General features: G+C 54.1%; 1 protein-coding gene across 1 annotated transcript; it reads right to left on the reverse strand.

Moving 5' to 3' along the window:
* Nucleotides 1–2068: 2068 nt before the first annotated feature.
* Nucleotides 2069–20159, reverse strand: TYRO3 (TYRO3 protein tyrosine kinase). Its single transcript, XM_081229849.1, has 19 exons — nucleotides 20011–20159; nucleotides 18107–18290; nucleotides 17770–17870; nucleotides 16827–16997; nucleotides 15297–15383; nucleotides 14402–14517; nucleotides 11243–11420; nucleotides 10401–10546; nucleotides 9733–9877; nucleotides 9208–9337; nucleotides 9024–9124; nucleotides 8641–8736; nucleotides 8219–8299; nucleotides 7715–7807; nucleotides 7166–7287; nucleotides 6652–6761; nucleotides 6306–6465; nucleotides 5972–6108; nucleotides 2069–3558 (listed from the first exon to the last, which is right to left on the reverse strand). Exons 1-19 carry the CDS (start codon nucleotides 20147–20149, stop codon nucleotides 3168–3170), a joined length of 2688 nt encoding a protein of 895 aa, XP_081085975.1. The 5' UTR covers nucleotides 20150–20159; the 3' UTR covers nucleotides 2069–3167.
* Nucleotides 20160–22241: the final 2082 nt, after the last annotated feature.

Consider the following 22241-nt stretch of genomic DNA (forward strand, 5'->3'; position numbering starts at 1 on the left):
CTGCCTGTTCTCCTTGGTGGGTCCTTGCAGTAAACCTTTCTCTGCTCCGAACGTCACCATTTTGGTTTGTTTGGCCTCACTGTGCATCGGGCACATGAACTTGGGGTCTGACAACAGCTTGATGATTCTGGAAAACATTGCTGAGTGAAAGAAGGCAAACAAAATAATCCAACCTATATGATTCTATTTATATGAACTTCAAAACAAACTACACCAATCCATGGTGTTTGAAGTCAGGGTAAAGGTTACCTCTGGAGAGGAGAGAGGGGGCAGAGATGGGGCAGGGCCCAAGAGTTGCTTCTGGAGTGCTGGTAATATTCTGTTTCTTGACCTGGTTACTGGTTATTTGGATCTGTTTGTGAAAATTCTTAAGAACTGTACACTTCTGATTGGTATACTTTTTTGTATGTGTTTTATACTTCCATAAGAAAGTTTTTAAAAATTCCACTATTATCACCTACCTCAAGCCCCTTGACCGTTGGAGGTGCCAAAGTCCAATGTGCTTGGGGAAAAGAGACTGAGATGAAAAATTACTTAAACCGATTTAATTACTGATAGGTATCTCCGATTTAAATAGATTACTTTGTCACACACACACTTACTGGAACTCCTGTGCATTTTTAAAGGTGCCTACTATTGACAAGCATTCACCCAAAAGATGACATGTTCGCAATGAAATTTCAAGGTGCTCTCTGGAGTGGTAGGAGAGTTGCACAGGCTCTGCTCTCTTACTTAGTGGGTTTCAAGCCTGGATCAACAATTCATTAGTTACATAACCTTAGACAAGTTACTTACTCTGCATTTCTGTCCTTTTGGAGGATAATTATATTCCCACTTTATAGGAATATTCCCTGTATTAAATGAGGTAATATACTTGAAGCACTAGGCACCGTGCCTGGCACATAATAGCAGGAGCCCATTAAGAGCAGACAATTAGGGACTTCCCTGGTGGCCCACTGGTTAAGACTCTGCGTTCCCAATGCAGGGGGCACAGGTTCAATCCCTGGTCAGGGAACTAGATCCCACATGCCACGACTAAAAGATCCCGCATGCCTCAACAAAGATCCTGCAGATCCCGCACGTGGCAACGAAGATCCCGCATGCCACAACCAAGACCCGGTGCAGCCAAATAAATAAATAAATATTTAAAAAAAGAAAAAACAGCAGACAAGTATTTAAGAGTACAGGACTTCCAAGTCAATAATTCCCAAACACTACCTCACAGATAATGATTACCTGCAGTTAAAGCTAATCACAAGCAGGAACGATTCTGAAAGCCACTTCCCTGGAAGTTACTTCAGGTCTCATGATCCACGTGGGAACGAGAATCTGGAGTGCCAGCAACAGGTTTCTCAGGATATTTGCTTTCAGAAGAACCCGCCCCATTCCACTGTCCTCAGCCAGCAGGGCAATACCTGTGTCCCTCCCAGTCTTCCCACACTCGACACAGAGAGTGACGGTTTCTCATGCCTCCTGCGTCTTGTTCCCATAAGCTTGCTCTAAAAGCTTCTAAAGTTTTCAGATGGAAATACTTGAAAGCAAACTTCATGCTCTTATTTCAAATCCTCAAGAGGCTCACCATTCTCTTTGCCCACTTATTCCCAGTTTCCTGGCCCCAGGTAACATTGTGAAGGTGAGAGCTGTCTCCACACCCAATAGAGAGTCTGATAGAGGGTTAGGAGGCAGCCAAAGTAGTCTCTTTGTCTTTGTTCCAAGATAAAGAACTTTTTCAAAACACGTGCATTTTCAAAAGGTCAACAGTGGTAGGATTACAGGAATTTGGCATTTTTAAAATGACTTTCTGCATTTTCCTAATCATCTATGACTACGTATTATTTTTACTATAAGATTCTTTGGGACCTTGTGTAATTACAAAAGCATTTTGTGCTCAATGCAGAAAACTTAGAAAACACAAAGGAAAAAAAGTTCCCTTAATCATATCAGGTAAAGATAACAGCTGTGAACATTCTGGCATATGTCTTTCCAAACTTTTCTCTATGCAGAGATGCTTCATTTTTGTGATCTGGGAAAAAAGTAAACATTTAAGAGACAAAGCCTTGGGTCTTTAGTCTTCAATTTATTTCTGTTTTTAAACAGCATCTAACGGCTTGGAAAAGTCCCTAACAGCAAGGGCCTGCCCCATGCACTCCCAGAGGCTCCCCCACCCAGGGCTGGGGTCCAGGCTCCAGTAACTCCCCCTCAGCCACACCAGCCATCAAGCCTACTCTCTCTCCATCTCTGGAGACTTGGGACAGAAGAGGATCTCCAGTTAGAGGGAAAGATGGCACTAAAGGGCACTGCGTGGAAGGACTGGGCTCAGACACAGCTGCCTTTGTTAGTCTTAGGATATTTTGGGATTTGGTAGCATGCTCAGACAGACTGCGGGAGGGCTCGAAGAGGGGCTCCTGGACTCCTCTCTGGCCTCAATCATTCCTGGGCAAGCCTTACAGCACCCCTTCCTCTTGCCGGGCTCAGTGCATTGCCTTTAGAAGCTGGGCAAATGGCAGCCTGTGTAATTCAGCATGCCTTGCTGTGACCTGGTCAGCTGCACTTTACTCCTGGCCTAGACAGGGTGGGTAACCAGGAAGGTGACGAAGACTCAGCCCTGAGGGTCCCACTGCCTCCCGCTACAGGGCTTGGGACCTGACTGTACCAATCCCTTACCAATTCTCACCTAAAGGGGAATAATACAAGGGCATCTCTTTGGGAGGAGGGGCAAACCTGGGCATTTAAACCCCAAGCACAGGCACAGATGGGCCCCCAGGCCAGAGACGCCTCAAGGCATGCACTAAAGCAGCAGGGGCAGCTCAGCTGGGAGAGTAGGGGCCCACAAGGTTGGATCTACCCTCGCCCAACTCCTCTCCGCACCCATGGTATCCATGGAAACATAACCACCCCCTCTGCCAGCTGCCTGGGTTTAGACAACCAGGCCTGGCCCACCTCCACCCAGCCAAGGCCTGAACTGATGCCAGGCCGGCCACAGAGTGGTTGCAGGAAGAACTGGGATTGGGTGATTTGGTCAGTCCAGCCTTCCAGCACAGCTCGGGAGGACTACCACAGGAGCCTCCACACCTTGCTGCCTGGGCTGGGGTCAGACAGGGCTTCGTCAGCCAGCACAGTGGCCAGCAGAGCCAGCCGCATGGCCCCAGATGCCCTCTGCCTGTGGGCTAACAGCTACTGTGGGGTAGTAGCCCTTGCTGCAGCAGCAGCAGCCTCTGGGACTCATTGACGGGGCTGTCTGGCTGCTGCTCCTCCTGCTCAGGCCGCTCAGCCAGCCCCCCAGGGCTGAGGATGTACCGACAGTCACTGGGGGTGCCCCCCACGGCCCCCAGGCCACTGCCATCTCCAGCCCTGCTGCTGGCCGGGTCCCCGCCAGGCAGCTCCAGGTTGCCTCCCTCGGCAGATTCCTGGGCTCCCTCAAGGTTGATATACAAGGGGTCCTGGCTGGCGGATAGCACAGACAGGCGGCCCAGGACATTCTCCAGCTCCATTCGCAGACATGTGAAGCTCGGGCGCTGCTTGGGGTCGGCGCTCCAGCACTGGTACATGAGCTCATACCTGGGGCAGAGAGAAGGGTGAGGGGACGTAGTGAGGAGCCAGAGAAAGGGGAAGGAGGGTCCTTCTCTCAAAAGCAGAGGCCCTTTAATCATATGAAACCAGGATTTAGAAAAATGTGATTGAGGGAGTTCTCTGGTGGCCTAGTGGTTAAGATTCCGGGCTTTCGCTGCTGTGGCCCCAGTTCAATCCCTGGTCAGGCAATTGAGATCCCACAACCCGAGCAGCGCAGCCAAAAATAAAAAAAAAAATTTTTTTTTTAAAGAAAGAAAAAGAAAAGAAAATGTAATTGAACACTCTAATGTATAGGGCTTACTATGTATCTGGCACTCTTCTAAGCATTTTACATTTATTATTAATTCTCGCTATACTGTGAAATAAGTGATCCCTATTTTACCAACGTTCAAACTGAGGCACAGAGAGGTTAAGAACCTTGACTAAGGTCACACAGGTAGAAAGTGATGAAGGTAGGTGGGTCGGGTCCAGAGTCCCTCTTATGCTATTTTGGGAAGGGGTAGTAGGAGTGTTTTTGTCTTGTGGAACACAGCCTGGAGTCAGGGTTATTTATGGAGGTGGTTTGGGAATCCACCCTCTGTCCTAAATCCTCACCCATTCACGGGGTCTTAAATCCTCATTGTTCATGAGGATTCTCACCTTCGAGAATCTGAGAAAAGCTTCCAGCCCTTCTCCCCTGGCAGGGACACTTTTTACATACAATTTCAGCTTTGCAGATTCCCTGAGGTCTTATCCCTGTTCCCAGGGAATGCTTCATGCTGAGAAAAAATAAGTAAGTAAATAAATAACAGGAAAGGGTTGAGACCAGATCTAGTCATAGCAAATGCCTGACTTTCTTGCCTGTGCCCACGATAAAAGCCCCAAACACTACCCCCACTCCAGCCCTCCTAACAGGGGCCTCCAACGATGGGGGGAATCATGCCAGACACTGAATAGGTCGTGGGAATGGTCCAGGCCATGGGTATGTGGCAAGGCTGGGATACACTGTCAAGGCCGTGCCGGGAGCCAACTGGCGCCTGTCCACCAGGCTGCCTGGTGGGAGGCCAGCGCCTGCCCACCGTCTATTGACAACACTAACTCCAGCCCCAGATGACACTAAGCCAGGGCCTGGTCCCCACTGCCCAGCAGAACCTCTGTGGCTCCAGAGGCCCAGGCAGGCTACAGCCACCGGGAGACCTGACCTTCCTGCCCCTGACATGCCCCGAGCTCTGCTGAGACGTAGGGCCTGGTTCATGTACTCAAACTGCCCTCTCCCCCACAGTCCAACCTCAGGGCAGTTCAAACCCACTGCCCTAGAGAAAGAGGACCCCACCATTCAGGCTGAGCCTTCCTCTGCCTGTCTCCATTCTTGGACCTCTGGAGGTCCAACCCCAGAGCAGGAAATAGGTTTGTGGACTCCCTCCCTCACTAGGACTTGTACTAGTGAAAAGGTCCTCCAGAGGCCCAGGGAAACTCTGGCTTGCATGGGGTGGTAGAATAATACTAGAATAGACAAATCATAGTCGGGTTCATGGTTAATAGGCACATTCTAAGATCACACAGACCTAGATTCAAGTCCCAACTCATTCACTTAATCGCTGTGTGACCTGGGTCATGTTACTTAACCTCTTTAATCCTAGTTCCTCATCTACAAAATGGGAATAATAATAGTCTTTTCCTCATAGGGTTAGAGGAGGATTACCTAAAAGAATGCCTGTAAAGAACCCAGCTAATGTTAGTGATACTGTCTTCTAGTCACAAGGGGCTCATGACTCTCCCCCGTGCAGTGAGTGTATCACCACCCTGCCCCACTCCCAAGGCTCTGGGCTTCCAGAAAGGAGAGGAGGCAGTACCCTTCTCCCAGGATCTCAGTTTGTTATCTTAGGTCTCTCCACTCCCTCAGAGAGGAGGCCAAGACAAGAAAGGAACCCAACCTCCCGCCCCCCAGCGCCCCCTCCCTGTCAAGCAAGGAATGTGATGGAGCAGCAGTTTTCTTCCTGCCCCTGAGCAGCATTCCCTGAGGGGGAGGGAGAGCTCAGCCTTAGGGGAGGAGTGGGGGTGGGGAAGAGGTGACGGGGAAACCTGCACTGTTGCTCAACCCTGCACCTTCTGCCCTTGGGTGGGATTCCTGGTTCTCCCTGGAAACTGGAGAAAACAGAGTGATAGGAAAAGGCTGGAGCAAGAAACATGGGATGGTAAAGGGGGAGAGAAAGAAAATAGGAGCAGTAGATGAAGAGGGAGTTTGGGGGTAGAGGTCAGACTTCCCTCTAATGACGAGGACGTTTCCACACAAAAAAAGAAAAACAAAAGAAAGTTCAGTTGCGGATCGGAGCTCCCCATGGGCCAGCAGCTGTTGTGGCAGCCATGAGCTGAAACCCCAAATACCTGTTCCCTCCCAGAATCCCCTTCCTGGGGCACTCACATGTCCTCCATACACTCCGGAGGCTGTTTCAGGCGGTTCCCGCCGATGAGGTAGTTGTAGATCTCAGCGTTCTCAATGCCAGCATACGGCGTCTGCCCACGAGTCATGATCTCCCACATGGTCACCCCGAAGGCCCACTGGGACAGAATCGAGGTTGGAGGGGAGATGTCACTAGGCTTCCTGAGCCAGGCAGAGTCCCGAGGCAAGCATATCTTGGGGCTCCGGGGCCTCATAATGGGGCGGCCAAAGCCCAGAGAGCAGTGCTAAAGGTCCACCCACGCACTAGTCCGCACTACTGTGTTACCGTCAAGTCTCACTGGGCCGCCCTGCTCACCACGTCACTGTGCACGGTATACAAGTTGTCAGCCAGGCTCTCCAGGGCCAGCCACTTGACGGGCAGTTTGGAGGCACAGCCCTGACGATAGTAGTCCCCACTATAGATCTTCCGGGAGAGTCCAAAGTCGGCCACGCACACCGTCATGTCTTCTGCCAGCCTGTGAGGAGTGTCGGAGGATGGGATCAGCCTTCCGCCAGGCTGGCCGCCTAAATCCAGGGCATCTTTGTTCTCAAGCCGTCCCCTCACGTAGCAGATACTGTCCCAGGCGGGAGCTGACCATTAGCTAGCTCTTCCTGGCACTGCTTCCTGCCTCCCAACCCCAAGCCCTCCAGAATTCACATACATGCAGTTCCGAGCAGCCAGGTCTCGGTGGATAAAGTTCCGGGAGCTCAGGTACTCCATGCCACAGGCAATGTCCACCATGAACCGAACCAGGGTCTGCAGGGGCAGGTTCTGGTGGGCAGACAGGGCGAGCTCAGGCTAGACCCAGCCAGGGCAGGATGAATGGGATTCCCTGGCCAGAAAGCCTAAAGACTGTCCTCAGAATCACTGAAAGGAAGGGGATGAAGGGGCTTCCCAGTGCAAGGAAGCTTTGGCAAATCTGAGGGAGAGCACCCAAAAGTCAAGACTCCCCCAATCTGGGGCTCCACGGGACTCTTCTCTCAGAAAGGGGCCTTGCCCAGCCTAAATTCCCAGCAGGGATTTGTGAAGGAGAAGGAAGCCTGTTAGCAAAAAAAGTCAAACTTGGAGCCCACCTTCTCCCAACCAAGTCAACTGGCCCTATCCACCAAGCCAACCTCTCTCCCAGGGTCTTTGTCCCTTTCCAACTCCTGGCTGCTCCCACCCCAGGCACTCACAAAGGGGTTCTCCCCAATCCGGGAGGCGAGCAGGAAGGCGTGCAGGTCCCCGTGCTTCATGAAAGGCAGGATGACCATGGGGATGGGGAGACGGCCTTTGGCCCTGCTCCGGAGGCTCACCCCTGGGGACAAGGGAGAGTCAGTGGGGCACATAAAGGTCAAGGGACAGTTCAGGCATCTGTATGCGACCCCACCTGCTGGGTTCTACCTCTAGCCCTGGTTCTGCTACCTCTTTCCTCATTAAGTTCCACACTGGCCTGGTGACTACCCAGGAGGGACTCTGGCTGCCCCCCCAATCTCTGGAGCATCTTCTCTGTCCCCTCTTCCTCCTCCTCTGTTTATATGAGCAGCCTTCATGGGACAGGGACTGCAAACTGAACTCCTTACCTAGAGCCTGATCAGATTTCAGCCAGGCTGCTCCTTGCTCTTTTGGTGTCTGCTTACTCACCAGGCAAAGTCCGAACTTCTCTCCCACAGACTGCCCTCGCACCTTGGGGGAGCGTAGTTTTAGCCCTATTTTACATTTACCTCCCCCAAGAAGGGGCTCACCAACAAGCTTGGCCACGTGTGGGTGGTCAAACTCCTTCATGCAAGCCGCTTCCCTGAGGAACTCTTCAATGTCGCTTGAGGCAATTATGTCAGCTGGGAAGAAAGGAGGGAGGGAGTGAGGAAAATGTGCCCCCAGTGGGCCCAGGAAACAGTCCGGCCATGAGCAGGAGAAACTCGCACAGGCTGGTGCTATCCAACAATTTCTCCACTCGCTCATGCCTTCCCTTTGGTTTGGAGAGTCAAACGGCTCAACCAACCACAGCTTTAATCACCCCGAGTGAAACCAGAGGACAGTCACTGCTGACAGCAGGGGACAAAGGCTGGGGCGCCAATGAGTGTGGGTTTATGCCTGTGAATTATTGACATGGTACAGACAGCATCCCACTTAGTGCTAACTCGTCTTGAAAAGTCTAAGGGCCTAGCAGAGCCTGCTTCAGCATCAGCCACCCCTTTCGCCCTCCCAAGTGACGCCCTCACTCCACTCTAGTACTATTCTCCACTCACCTTTCAGCATCTTTACAGCCACTTTCACAAAGGAGCCATCCTCCTGCTTCAACTGGGCCTCCCTCACTGAACCAAACTCTCCTAGGAACCGATCCAAATGATGGTAAGTCCCCTTGGCCTCCTGTCCCCAACCCAGAGCCCTCCCAGGGGACCCCTCATAGGGACACAAAATCATTAGACTCTGGGGCCATTGAAAGAGGCTCCTTCATTCACAGCAAAGCAAAGTATGCTGGGCTGGGTGTGATGACACCTCATCCCTCCTTGTCCCCAGCCTCCATTCCCCCAAACATCCCAAACCCAGGAGTCTACAAGCGTATGCTGTTCATAGGAGCTGACCTAAATCCACACCCTCGGAGTAATGGGAGCAACCAAACATACCGGGACATGGCAACTCATGCCAATCCCTGCACAGCCTCACACACCTTTGCCCAACATCCGGCCCAGGGTGAACTGCTGCTCTGGGATGAGTACATCCTCCAGTTTGTCCTTCAGCTCATCACTGATGCCCAAGCTGTCCACTGTGGGGAGGCGGGTGGTGAGAAAGGGGAGGGACCTCTCTGGTTCCAGATCCAAAACCCAGCCTGCCTCCTGCACCCCAGACTCCACCCTCAAAGCAGAGATGAGCTTAAGTGAGCTCTCCCACAGCTGGGCCGGCGATTTCCATGAGGATAGGTCTGTGTCTTTTCCACGGTGTGCTTAGGACTCATCAAGGTTCAGACCTATTGGTCAAATTAGTAAGAGGAATGCAGATAGGGGTCCAAGATAACCCATTTTTTCCTCCTATGGCTCCCCACCACTCACTCACGTGTGGCCTCGATGCGCTCGGGCCTTTCCCGATTGAAGGATCGTGCTGCCCGGAAATGAACTGCCGGCTCCCCCCGGGCCATGACACTGTCAAAGGCTTGCCTAAAGGGAAACCCAGGACTTGGAGTCAGCTCCAAGGTCTTCAGTTACCACCTGCCTCTCCCTCTGTGCCCCCCGACCCTTACCCAAACCGTGTCTCCTTCCGTCTCTTTCGAAGCAGGATGAGGGCCAGGGCAGCAGCCGTCACCAGGGCTGTCAGCACACCCAGGACCACAGGCACCCAGGACGTGCGGCTGTGGGGAGCACCCTGCTGGCCTGTGGGAGACAGGGGCAGGAAGCAGCACGAGCTAGCCTGACGCCAAGGAGGCTCTTTAGAATTTTCCAGTGATGGTCATCTGGCCTGGTCAAGAGGCTCCTCTCACTCAGTAAGGGTCCAGAGTAGAAAGAGGCTCCAAAGGAAGACCCAAAAGTTCCTACTCTGTCAGTGACAGGCCCTGACTGTTGGGACCTACAGCATGACCAGGGATTTCTATGCTAGTTGTAGGGCAGGGGGAGGAGAATGAGATACAACCCTGGCCTCAAGTGTTTGACTCTGAGTCTTTGGGCCTATTAAGAGGGGAGGCACTGCCAGCCTCCTCCCATCAGTGTAGGTTGCTCTTGAAAGCCTCCATCCCCCGCCCCCTTCCCCTTACAGGTCTTGCAGGTCTTACCTGCATGGTCATGAGAAGAGACCACCAGCGGCTGACTCCAGGGCCCACAGCCAACTGCACTGGAGACACACACACGCACAATCAGGTCCTTCTGGGGATCCCAGCCCGTCAGGTTGGCCCTGGTCCCCTCCACTGTCAGCTCACCCTGCAGCCAGGAAAGACCCCCATCGCACACTGAGCCTGAGTAAAAGGCCTCCAGCTGGGGCCTGAAGTCAGAAAAAGGTCTCGCTAGGAACATGGGAGGTTAGGGACACTGTGGGTTCAGGGGCTGCAGGAACACAACCTGCTGGGAGTCATCACATTCCTGCTGCAGGCTGCAGAGGCCTCTCCTGAACACAAACAAGGCTCAGTCTGAGAATGCAGACATGGGGGATGGGCGGGAACTGGGGGGTTGGGGAGGATAAGAAGGCTTTATCTGTGTCCTCCCCCAGTTTGTGCAGGAATGTGCTTCCTGCTTTCCTTTCAAAGTGGACACTGGAGGCAATCTTAACAGGAGACATAATCCAATGAAGAGTGCAGCCTGCAGGGGAGGGCGGGAGGGGTAGACTCCCTGGGATGGTAACAGGCCCACCAAGGCCCCCAGGCTCACCAAGGACAGCCATTCTGAAGCTCAGAAGGCCTCAGAGCCCTGAGGGCCGACTCTAGTAGTAAGCAGAAGCTTTCCTTACCTGGGTTCCGTTGTCTTGAACCCAGGACAGTTTATAGGGTCCCAGAGGGGCTTCTAAAGGACTTTCGGGGATCACTTCTTCCCACTCCAGGATGAGGCCTGAGTCTGTATGGATGGCACGGAGGTTCTGGGGAGCAATGGCTGGGGCTGTTCCCAAAAAAAGAAGGTTGCTAAGAGCCCTGCCCCACCCACCACCACTAACCCATGCAGGCCTTTGGAACCAACTCCAAAGAACCAAGTAGCTCAGAGAACAACACGTGGGGGAAGAGTCTGCTTCCCAGGTCTGACTGCTCTTACCCATCGTCCTGGGGAGTACGGGTGGGTAATGGCAGGACCCGTACCATCCCAGTTAGGTAGGGTATTGCTCTTCATCACCTTGGTTACTGCCTCAGCAACATCCTTCACTCTCCTCTCACAACCCTGCCAGCCTCCTTGCAATTGCTAGGAACTGCAAGCAAGTTTGTGCCATAGGGTCATTGTACTCTGTGCCCTCTTCCTGCAGTGATTTCCCCCAAATATGGCTCTTTCCTTATGATTCAGACCTCAGATCTCTGTATGGGGGTATTCCTGGAGCACCCTGGGGCACTCTTCACCACCATATTACCTGATCTTTCCCACTTTGTCTGCCCCACCCACTCGAACTAGAGCTGAATGGGAGGGGGACTGGATTTATCTCCAGGTAGCAACAGGACCTCAGTAAACAGGACTGATGCATGATCCTCCCTCTCAGGTAGCCCTCTCTCAATCAACGCCATTCAGAACTGGAGCCAACGCTACCCCTGCTACTCCAGCCCCCGGCCCCATTCATCCATGTCCAGGTACTCTGCTCTGTAAGTCCCTTACCTAGACCCTTTGTCCGAAAGGGCACCCAGTCAGCATATGGAGAAGGCCCCAAGGCATTGGCACAGCGAACCCTGAGGCTATAGTTGGTGGCAGGTGCCAGGTCCCGGAGCAGGCAAGTAAAAGGTGGCACAGGGACCACAACAGCCAGGACCTCCCAGCCTCCTGGGGCCTGAGTCACCTACAGAAAAACAGAAAATTAATTATGTGGGACTTCTCTGGTGGCGCAATGGTTAAGAATCTGCCTGCCAATGCAGGGGACATGGGTTCAATCCCTGGTCCCGGAAGATCCCACATGCTGCAGAGCAACTAAGCCCATGAGCCACAACTACTGAGCCCACGTGCCACAACTACTGAGCCCACATGCCCTAGAGCCCATGCTCCACAATAAGAGAAGCCACCACAATGAGAAGCCTGCACACCGCAACGAACAGTAGCCCCTGCTCACCACAACTGGAGAAAGCCCACGTGCAGCAACGAAGACCCAACGCAGCCAAAAATAAATAAATAAAATTTATTTAAAAAAAAAGAAAATTAGGGTTTCCCTGGTGGCACAGTGGTTAAGATTCCGCCTGCCAATGCAGGGGACACGGGTTCAAGCCCTACTCCGGGAAGATCCCACGTGCCACAGAGCAGCTAATCCCATGAGCCACAATTACTGAGCCTGTGCTCTAGAGCCCGCGTGCCACACTACTGAGCCCGTGTGCCACAACTACTGAAGCCCAGGCACCTAGAGCCCGTGCTCCGCAACAAGACAAGCCACTGCAATGAGAAGCCCGCGCACCACAACAAAGAGTAGCCCCCACTCGCCACAACTAGAGAAAACCCCCACGCAGCAATGAAGACCCAATGCAGCCAAAAATAAATAATTTTTTTTAAATAAAGGAAACTAATGATGTAAGGCAGGGAGGTTTCTTAGGCATGTGAGATGAGATGGAAGATGGGACAGGTAGGGGGATGGTTGGGGGACTTGAGTTAATGCCTCTACAAGTCTATCAGCAGAATAGCCAAGATTTGGAAACAACCTAAATGTCCACTGACAGATGAATGGATAAAAAAGATGTAGTATGGGCTTCCCTGGTGGCGCAGTGGTTGAGAGTCTTCCTGCCGATGCAGGGGACACGGGTTCGTGCCCCAGTCTGGGGAGATCCCACATGCCGCGGAGCGGCTGGGCCCATGAGCCATGGCCGCTGAGCCTGTGCATCTGGAGCCTGTGCTCCACAACGGGAGATGCCACAACAGTGAGAGGCCCGCGTACCGCAAAAAAAAAAAAAAAAAAAAAAAAAAAGTGGTACATATATACACAATGGAGTATTACTCAGCCATAAAAAAAGAATGAAATAATGCCATTTGCAGCAACATGGATGGACCTAGAGATTATCATACTAAACGAAGTAAGTCAGGAAGAGAAAGACAAATACCATATATCATTTATATGTGGAATCTAAAATATGACACAAATGAACATACCTACGAAACAGAAACAGATTCACAGACAGAGAACAGACTTGTGGTTGCCAAGGGGGAGGGCAGAGGAGGAGGGGATTGGGAGTTTGGGATTAGCAGATGCAGACTTGTATTATATAGGATGGATAAGCAACAAAATCCTACTGTATAGCACAGAGAACTATATTCAGCATCCTGTGATAAATCATAATGGAAAAGAATATGAAAAAATATATATAACTGAGTCACTCTGCTATACAGCAGAAATTAACACAACATTGTAAATCAATTATACTTCAATTAAAAAAGTCTATCAGCAGACACTTGCAACCCACCCCTTCCCACCCTCCGCCACACCAGGTTCCACACCTCCATGTCTTTGCAATCGCTGTTCCCTTTGCTGAGAATAACCTTCCTAGCAAAGTCCAACTCATCCTTTAAGATTCAACGCAAATACCACTCTCTCTGTGAAACCTTTCTCAAATACTCGAGAAAATCCATGCCCCTTTCTGTTTGATGCATAATTATGTTAGAGTGGATACCACTCTTTGTAACTGTTTACATGCCAATGCAAACTCTCAGAGCAAAGTAACTGGGAGCCTGTGGGCACCATGAACCAAGCCTGCTCCTTACATTTTGGGGACCCAGGGCAAGAGTACAAATGGAGATCCAGTGTACCATATGACTAAATATTTAAACGTTAAGAATCAGCGAACAGACTATTAAGTAAAATATTTTCTATCTTAATGTATTGACAAACAAAGCTACAAAACAACCTGGAAGATTGGGTTTGCATTTATAATTCTCCAAATCCTTGGAGTCCCAAGCCAGAATGTGGTGGCACAAGAAGAGCCAGCCTCCAGCCAAAGGTCTGCAACATGAGGGACATCACGTGCATGGCTGTGGACAGTGCTGCCTGCATACCCACTCCCCCTCAAATGGCTGCCCTTTGAGCTTAGAGGTGCACTTACCTTAGCATGATCCATCCTTGGGAGGACAGACCAGGGAGAGGCCCATATAGGCCCCAGAAGCAGACTCAGGTTAAGGGGAGAGGGGTGTGTCCTGGTGAGCTGGATGGGCGTGTTCCCTTGGCCCTATGGATTCCCTGCCCAGGGGTGAAGGGTGCAACCAAAGGAGGGCCAGAGTGGGGTCCTCTAAAGGGTGGACCTCTAAAGGGTGGAGCCGAGAGCAGGGGCCTTTGTTGCCCAAGAGAACTCCCTAGAACCATGTCAAAGGTGCTCATTAAATACCTTTTGAGTGAACAGACAAAAATGAACAAGCCTGAATTGCCTCACTTTTAGTATCATCTTACCCAGCTTTCCCACTGTCTGGGGCCTAGGACCTCTTCTGGTCCCCCTGTTCTCTTTGGCATGGGTCAGAGGTTGGGGCACAAGAATGCAGGTATCAGATAAGTGAAAGGTTTGGGTTTTCACCCACATAAGAAAAACTTCCAGATATCCCCAATCTGCTCTAGTCATCTGTTTTCCAGCCTGAAGAATGCACAGGTTGAGCCGATCTGCCGTCACTTGATTGCTAGAGCACCCTATGATAAGGGGCAGTGGCTAGGGCTGTTCCTGGTAAGGGAATGTCACCTGAATAGAGCTGGAGACCAAGCCCCATGGGCAAGACTAGGTAAACGTGATACCACTGTCAACAAAGTGCCACCGAGGCAGCCAGAAGCACAGCCAGGAGAGCCTGTCCGCCCTCTCAGCCTACCTGGACTGTACAGGATTGGAGCAGGGCTTGGCCATCGGCACCTGGCGTCCAGGCCACGCTAGCATTGCTGCTGGAGAGCTTCGTCACTGTGATGTTGAAGGGGGCTGCAGGCAGTGCTGTGGATGGGGACTTAGAGTCAGTGCCCAGGGAGGATAGAAAAAGAGGGAGAAAGCGGGAGTCGAGCCTTGAGTTCCTCCCTAGGGTTCCCCCCCAGAAAACCTAAGATGGCTACTCAGCACTCCCAGGACCACAGTAATACACAAGTCAAGCAACTGGCAGCGAACAGCTGCTCATATCCGAGAGAGTGCCTAGGCTGTGGCGAGAGGTTAATGCTCCCTGAATCAGGGGCCCTGTCTGACCAAGGAATAGGGTAAGATAATGTGTGTCTGGCGGGGGTGGGGTGGGGTGGGGAGCACGGCACCTCGGCCTTAGGAGATACCAGTGAGAGGCAGCTGACCCTGCGGCCACAGCCCATTCCTGCACACACCGGCTCTCTCCCCCTTTCCACCCTGCCCGCTGTGCACAGCAGCCCTTTGGGTCCCCTCTATCATCCTGCTAAGCTGTTTTCCCCACCCCCATTCCCTCGACAGGGGCTGGCAGAAGCAAGATTGGGCGTGAGCCTTGACCATCTCCTGCTGGCTCCCTCCCTCCTTCCCTCCCAAGGACTCTGCTTCGTGATGGGAAATCTACTGTGACGTCAGGTTTCTATTCTCATCTCAGCCATGGCAGGGTCTCAGGTGCTCCCACTAGGAATGGAGCCATGCCAATTAACCCCTCATCCCTCAGATCCCAGCAGGACCCAGGCGAGCTGGAACACCAAACAATTCTAACTTCACCCACAGCCTGCTGAGAACGTCCCTGCCTTACCGCCCCTCACCTCCCAGGGTCCTCCTACCTTGAAGACGAACAGTGGCTGGGCGAGAAGAGGCCAGGCCTTTTACGTTGTGAGCTTCACAGGAGAACACAGTACTCTGGGTCACCCCTGGGGCCAGAAAACCTCAGTCAGCACCGCCCCCCAGCATCAAGTCCCACTCAGTCTGGGATTGGGGATAGTCAGGCTCTGGGTCTGAATATCCTACAATATCCAGCCAAAGGAAAGGTTCCACAGTGTGGGCCTGGATATAAATCCCAGGGCTGGGGCTCTGTTTTCTCATCTCCCAAATGGGAGAATTGTGAGAACCAACCGATGCAACATATGTAAAGTGCACGGCACACAGAAAAGCACTTGAGAAATGTTATACTGCCCTTCCAACCACAATCCCGTCTCCCGCGGACAGTACAAAGCTGCCTCCCTTTTCTGGTCACTCCTTTATTGCACATTCCGGGGCCCTTCTCTATTTGCTCTGTGCCATATCATTGTTCTATCTGCAGAGTCGCTGCCTTTCAATAGTTCTCTGCTCCTTATGCATGTGTCTTGTCTCCCCAGTTATACTAATTCCTGGGGGGCTGGACCGATGGCTTCTATTTCCTTTGTACTCCCTTGATCTCCCGTGGTGCCTAGCACAGTGTGCTGTGTGGAGTGGGAGTTCAGTGAGTGCTTATTCTCAAGCTGGCTGCCTGACGGTCCCAACCATGCACATCTGGAGAGAACTGAATGCAACCTCCCTTCTCATCCGCTCCAACACAGCGCCTCCTGAACAGGATCAGACCCTGCAGTCCACCTCCTTTGAAAATGCGTATTCCTAAGGGACTTGGCAGATCAGAGTCCGTCCCTCCCACCTTACAGTACATGAGACTAAGCTCAGACTCCCATCTTTTTCGGCCAGTTCAAGCCTTGACCAGAAACATTAACTTTGTTTCACAGATTAGCAAGTCTCACAAGTGTGTAAGGTATGTGCCTGAGGATTCTGGGGTCCAGGTGGGTGGGCAGGCGTGGCTGCTTCTGGTCTAACTGTGTGGAGGTGTGGACAGATACAGTTGTTTGGGAAAGGTTTGGAGATTTCTGGCAAAGGCCATTAGAAGAGGAGGCCCCTGTATCTTTGTGCTGGCTTCCCCCTCCCCCTTTTCCTTCCTCCTGCCATTCCCCATTCTGCAGCCTGAGACTCTTTACTTCTAGGCAAGTCTGCCAGACACTCCTCTTAGCTCTGCATGGGCTGGTTCCTGGCTTCTTCCCTTGGGAGGGGTGGGGGGGATGGGTGCCCCTGGTCCCACACATTCATCTTCCAGGGCCAGCTGTGCACGGCCTAGACTGCTGTGAACGAAGGAAAGAGGCTCCAGCATCTCCTTAGGCACACACAGCAGGATCACCACTAATCAGCCCACCCGGCCAGCCTAGCACACCTGACTAATGAGCTTAGTAATGGTGGGTGCAGCTCATGTACCCAGGCACTCTGGACACTCACGACCGCGGGCTCAGTGATTTAAGCAGATTTGAACTCTGCCAGCCTCACCACCCCTGCTCAAAGCTCCTCCTGAGGCTGCTCACCTGTTACATTTAAAACGGAAGGAGAGGGAGCAGGTCCCCCAACCTTCGTGCCTCCTCTCCACCAGACAATGGTAACAGGTTCTGGGGGACCCACGGCCTCACAAAACAGTTGGAAAGGGGCATTGGGTGGCACTGCCAGATCTTTTGGCTCCACAGTGAAAAATGGCACACCTAGGGGGAAAAAGGCGGGTGGGGAGTGAGCCTTGCCACTCTCAGCTTCCGACTGCCCAAGCCACAAGTCTGCTACCATCTGAAGCCCTCTATGCGGAAGGTCCCACGGGCCCTTATGATTGGGTCAACTGCAGAACAGGCATCTAGCTTGAGGGGGGGAAGCTTCTCTTCTTTGGCCCCCTCAGGGATATCCTTTATGCTGTACCCTTGGGCCTGACATTCTCCCCTTCCAGACCTGCTCTAACAGCCCTTCTCAAAGCAAGGGAAGAGGCAGAGGGTGGGGAGCTGGGGGAGGGGCAGTAAGGGAGGGGGAGTGGGCGGGAGCTTTAGCAGAGTTCTGCTGGCAGGCCCCAGATCCCGTTCAGAGCCCTTTGTTACTTTCTTAGTCACTTTGTTTTCCGGGGTTGCACAGCTTTGAGCTCCTGCAGCTGCGGATCCTTCCTCCCCTCCCCCATCCCTCCCCCTCCTGGCCTGGCCACTTGGCAGAACAGGGTCCAGCCCCAGATGGGTGCTTGAGGCTTGTTTGTCAGACAACTGAAACTTGACTGCATCCCATAGATTATGGGTCTTAGTTGCCCCTTTGGCTCTCAAATACCCAGACTCCAGTGGGTACGGTCTTCCATGGCTGCGCCAGGCCTGGCGTCTGGAGCAATCAGGTCCCAGAGGGCAGTGGGGCAGCCCAGCTTCCACTGAGATTTCTTGGGCATAGGGTGGTCACTAGCAGACAGCATCTGCTCCAGGCCAACACGCCCACGTGCCTCTGCCTCCTCACCTTCTACCGTGAGCCACACTGGCTGGGAGGTCTCGGTTTCGCCCCCATCCTCCACCTGGCACCAGTACTGGCCCGCATCAGAGCGCTCCACTGACTTCAGGCTGTGGAAACAGGACACCAGGTCTCCCAGGGTCAAGGGGGGCAGCTCTTGGGTTGCCCAAGAGATTCAGATTCAATGGGTTCAGGCTGCCCCCACTTCTGGAAGTCTCCACAGGTTGCCTAATAAAAAAACCACAGACCTCTGGGCATCAGCATTGCCCCCAGCTCCCAAACCCCATGGAAAGAGCACAACGTGTCCCCAGGCTGGCATCCCACACCTTCCCCCACAGTCCTGCACCTGAGGAAGCCAATCCAGTGCTGCTCACTGACTGGGATGTACACCTGGTCCACGCTCTGGACCACAGCCCCGTCCTTCACCCACTGTATCTCAGGCTCCTCCATCCCCTCCACGCTGCAGTTGAGCTTCACCGGCTGCCCCTGAGACACTGTCAGCTTCACTGGGGCTCCCGTGAGCTTCAGGCCTGAGAGGTGGGAAGGAGAATGTGTCATTCTGCTTGAGAGGGACCCTGTCTCTAGAAATATCCCCCATCCTATTCCAAAACCTAGGTTCTGTGTCAGGGGGCTCATTCTCAGCCAATGGCCAAGGAAGCAGAGGCAGGACAGTGTGGGAGGGAAGGTAGCCTGGACCCGGGCTGGGGGAAGGAGCATGACAAGCTCTCCAGCCACCATTTCTGCCACTGCCAAGTTCCTCCCAGCTATAAGGAAATGACTTCTTCCCCATACCTCCCTGCAGGGCAATGTTAAGTCAGGCCCAACCACCAAAAGGAAAGTAAGCCAGGCTGCAACAGTGGGGCGCTTTCATACACCTGGGGTAGGTACTGCCCTGGGAATCACTGCTGCACCCAGTCAGTGCAACAGTGTCAGCTCCACCCAAGGTGTCAGCCCAGGCCCTGCACTGCTGCTGGCATCCCCCTGCACTCTACCCCAGCAAATGTAAGGAGGCTGAGGAAGGGAAGGAGGGGGTGCTCCCCTGAAGTGGAGAACATATGGCTGCAAAACCACGTCAGAAAACACATGGCAGCCTTCCTGGCAGCCAGCCGCTCTATTAATACCTGAATGGGTGCAGAGGCAGGCGCTAGGAAGGTAGGAGGTAGAAGGGAGGGGAGGGGCCCTGAACAGGGAGCCCAAAACCCCTGAGCTACTCTCACACCAACAGGGGCGCTACCCTCTGAACGAACACACACACACACACACACCCTCAGAGAGAGGCAGGTGAACTATCAACACAGCTGAAATCCAGTTCTGCTTCTTCCTGCCCTTTGCTGTGTGACGCAAGGCAAATCCTGAGCGCTCTGATCCTAAGATACATACACCCTTCCGCTTGGAAATACTTGTCACTCTTTCCCTTCCCTTTCCTTCCCTGAGATGCTGATATGTCTGAAAAGAAGGTGCCTGCTGGGTGGCTGCTGCTCTGCCCTGTGTCTCTTCCTACTCCCTTCGCTCTCTCAGGACCAGCCACAGCGCAAGGAGGGGTAGCCTTACACCCCATACCTACCCAGCAGTCCCAGGGGTGTGTAGTGTGAACTTGGGGATCCCGGTGCTGCAAGAAGCACTCCGGCCATTGGCAAATGCCTCATGGCTATGTGGGAACACAAGGCTGAGCAAAGACCAGCAACCCTGCCCCAGACCATCCTCTCCAACACGCCCAGTTTCAGGAAGCTCGGAGAAGGCACCGCGACTAGAGTACGCCCAGGTGTTTTCTGTGACTGGGCACTCTCGAAGCCCCTGTACCTACATGATGTAGGAGTGCCGGTGGGTGCTCAGTCCCAACCCCTGTGGCTTCGGAGTGGGACCTTCGTTTGTGTGGGGTGGGCAGATGTGGTCCCCAGGACTGGGAGGGGAGAGCAAACAGCTAGGAACGTCGAGGCGGGAAACGCCAATCCCAAACACCCCCCGCTGACCACTCGGCCCGCAGCCCCGCTCCTTTCCTTACAACCCCGCCAGATGAGCTCGGACGCGAGAAAGTTGGGGGGTAGGGGCCGCGACCCGAGATCCCGCGGCGAACGCGCCGCTGAGCCCCCTCCCCCCTCCCGAGCCTCGGCCTTCCAGCTTGGAGCCCCCCGCCCAATTCTCCGGCCCGCCCAGGCCCGGGGCTCGCTCGGCTGCCGTCCCCGGGCTCCGAACCCGGCCGCGCCCTTCCGCAGCACCCCGCTTTCCGCCGCCCCCCGGGCCAGCCCCTACCTGCGGCCGCGGGCTCGGGGAGCAGCAGAGCGGTCAGACCCGCCAGCAGCAGCAGCAGCGGCGACGGCGGCGGCGGCGGCGGCGGCGGCAGCGGCAGCGGCGGGAGCCCCGACCGCCCCATGCTCCGCCTCAGCGCCATCGGCGGCGACCCCGCACCATGCCGGGCCCGGCCCGCGAGCGACGAGGGAGGAGGGAGTGGAGGAGGAGGAGGAAGGAGTGGAGGAGGAGGAGGAGGGAGAAGGAGGAGGAGGAGGAGGAGGAGGAGGAGGAGGAGGAGGAGGAGGAGGAGGAGGAGGAGGAGGAGGAGGAGGAGGAGGGAGGAGGGCCGAGGGAGGGGCGGGGGCCGGCCCGAGGGGCGGCGCTGCGGCCAGCACTCCGAGACCCCCACCCGCTGCGACTCGCCGCGGCGGCCGTCAGCCGCGCGGGGTCCTGTGGCCGTTCTTGGGCCACCGCGCTCCTTCCACAGCCGTCGCCGCCGTCGCCGCCGCCGCTGATTCATGTTCTTCTCCGAGCCGCCGCCGCCTCCTCCCCGGCCCGCCCGCCGGCAGCCGGAGCTCGTACCGCCCCCCCGCGGAGCCCCGGGCAGCTCGCTCCGAGCGCCAACCCGGCCGCTGCCGGCCCGGCCTCCGGCCGACCTCCCCCCGCAGACCTCCGCAGCCCCGGCCGGCACCCCCTGCCCCAGCTACCCCAAGGCCGGATCCGAGGATCTGGCTCGGTCCCCTGCACGGGCACCCTAGCCGCGCCCCTCCTTTCCCTAAGGACTCCAGCATCTTTTCAAACCCAACACTCCAGATCCTTCCCTCCAAACCTTGCTAGAAGCCTCTTCCACACCCCAACTTCTGTCCAGACTGATCACAGAACCCAGCACCCTCCTCTCAACACAGAAAGTATCCCCTAGATACTCCCAACCATGAGGCCCCCTGAAATTGTCGTGACTCAGTGCACCCGTCACGGGACATACTAGCACACCTTCCTGCCTCTTTCATGAGCCTTTCGCCCAAATTCCCCATCTTCATATTCCATTTCCCACCCCTTTATCTCCAAGACCTTGGGCCTTGGGTCTTGAGTTTTCTGAGATCTTGGTAATACTCAGGTTTTATCTGCTATCCCCACTGCTACACTACATAGGTCAAAGCCCAATGGCCCATATCTTTTGGGGCTGTCATTCTCCCTAGTTGCTTCCTCTGCTTCTCGCCTCCATGCCCCAGGAAGTGGGGTGAAAGTTGGCTGTGTCTTCACAATATCCAATACAACATTAGCTATTATTAGTAGACCACCTTGCACACAGTAGGCACGCCATAAGTAAGTAGACAGATGCCTGTTAAATGAATGTATAATTGCCTCAGAGCTTGGCCTGCCCCACAACCAGTAATCAAGGGGATGGCCGTGCCCACAGACATCCTGTCAGGCAGAGAAAGAGCTAGTTCCAAATCCAGTCTACCAAACGTTCCCCTCCTCTTTCCCTTGCCTTTACTGTCCCCAGGAGCCTACTCCAAAGGGCCCTTCCCAGAAGTCCGGGTTGGGGAGGAGGGAGAAGCCATTCAGTGCCCCCTCCAACCCACCTTCCACTTCCCTGCAGCCTCATTGGATCTTTTCAAGGATTCTCCTGAGCAGAAGGGGCCTGCCTCTTCTTCCTCTTGGCCCCATCAGTGCTTGTTTATTAATTATACTAATGATAACAACAGTAGCAGTGCGGGGCGGCAGCCTCAGACCCAGCTGGGGGTGCCCCCAGGCGGCATCACAGGGAGAAGCGCTGTCAGAGTTGGATGGCAGGGGCCTGAGCCTCCGTTTCACTGAGAGCTCAGGCAATTTTCTAGGATGCTGTGGGTCAGCTTCAGGACTCTTTCCTAAAGGAAAAGCCTTGCTCCATTCCAGAATCCACAGTGTCTGAGCTCGGGCTGAGTCGGATCAGGGCAGGCAGACAACAGTCTGGGGCTGAAGCCAGATTCACCGGGGCCATGGCTACTGCGGCAGTGCGGTTGCTGCAGCCCTGAACTTGAGCACTTATCATTTCTCAAGGTCCTCTCCCCCACCTCTCCTCTCTGGAGGGGACTTCAAGTTTCCAGTGAAAGGAAATTGTTGACTCTGGCTGACACTGGGAAGACCCCTCCTAGAAGGTGTTGAACCCAGAGTGCAAACCCAGCCTTTCACTTCCTTTTCACCCCTTATCCCAACCCTCCCCCCGAAACTCATTTCCTGAACTCTGATGAGAATCCCAGCCCAAGGACCAT

This window comes from Mesoplodon bidens (genome assembly GCF_964165515.1).
Source record: "Mesoplodon bidens genome assembly, chromosome: 3".
Lineage (NCBI taxonomy): Eukaryota > Metazoa > Chordata > Mammalia > Artiodactyla > Ziphiidae > Mesoplodon > Mesoplodon bidens.

Excerpts from the sequence above, each read along its gene's own strand:
- TYRO3 (XM_081229849.1), bottom strand. The coding sequence starts at position 20,149 with ATGGCGCTGAGGCGGAGCATGGGGCGGTCGGGGCTCCCGCCGCTGCCG. Across the intron at positions 7,808-8,218 it reads GGCTGTAAAGATGCTGAAAG|CTGACATAATTGCCTCAAGC; the intron begins GTGAGTGGAGAA and ends CTTTCTTCCCAG. Across the intron at positions 6,762-7,165 it reads GGATTGGGGAGAACCCCTTT|AACCTGCCCCTGCAGACCCT; the intron begins GTGAGTGCCTGG and ends TCTGCCCACCAG.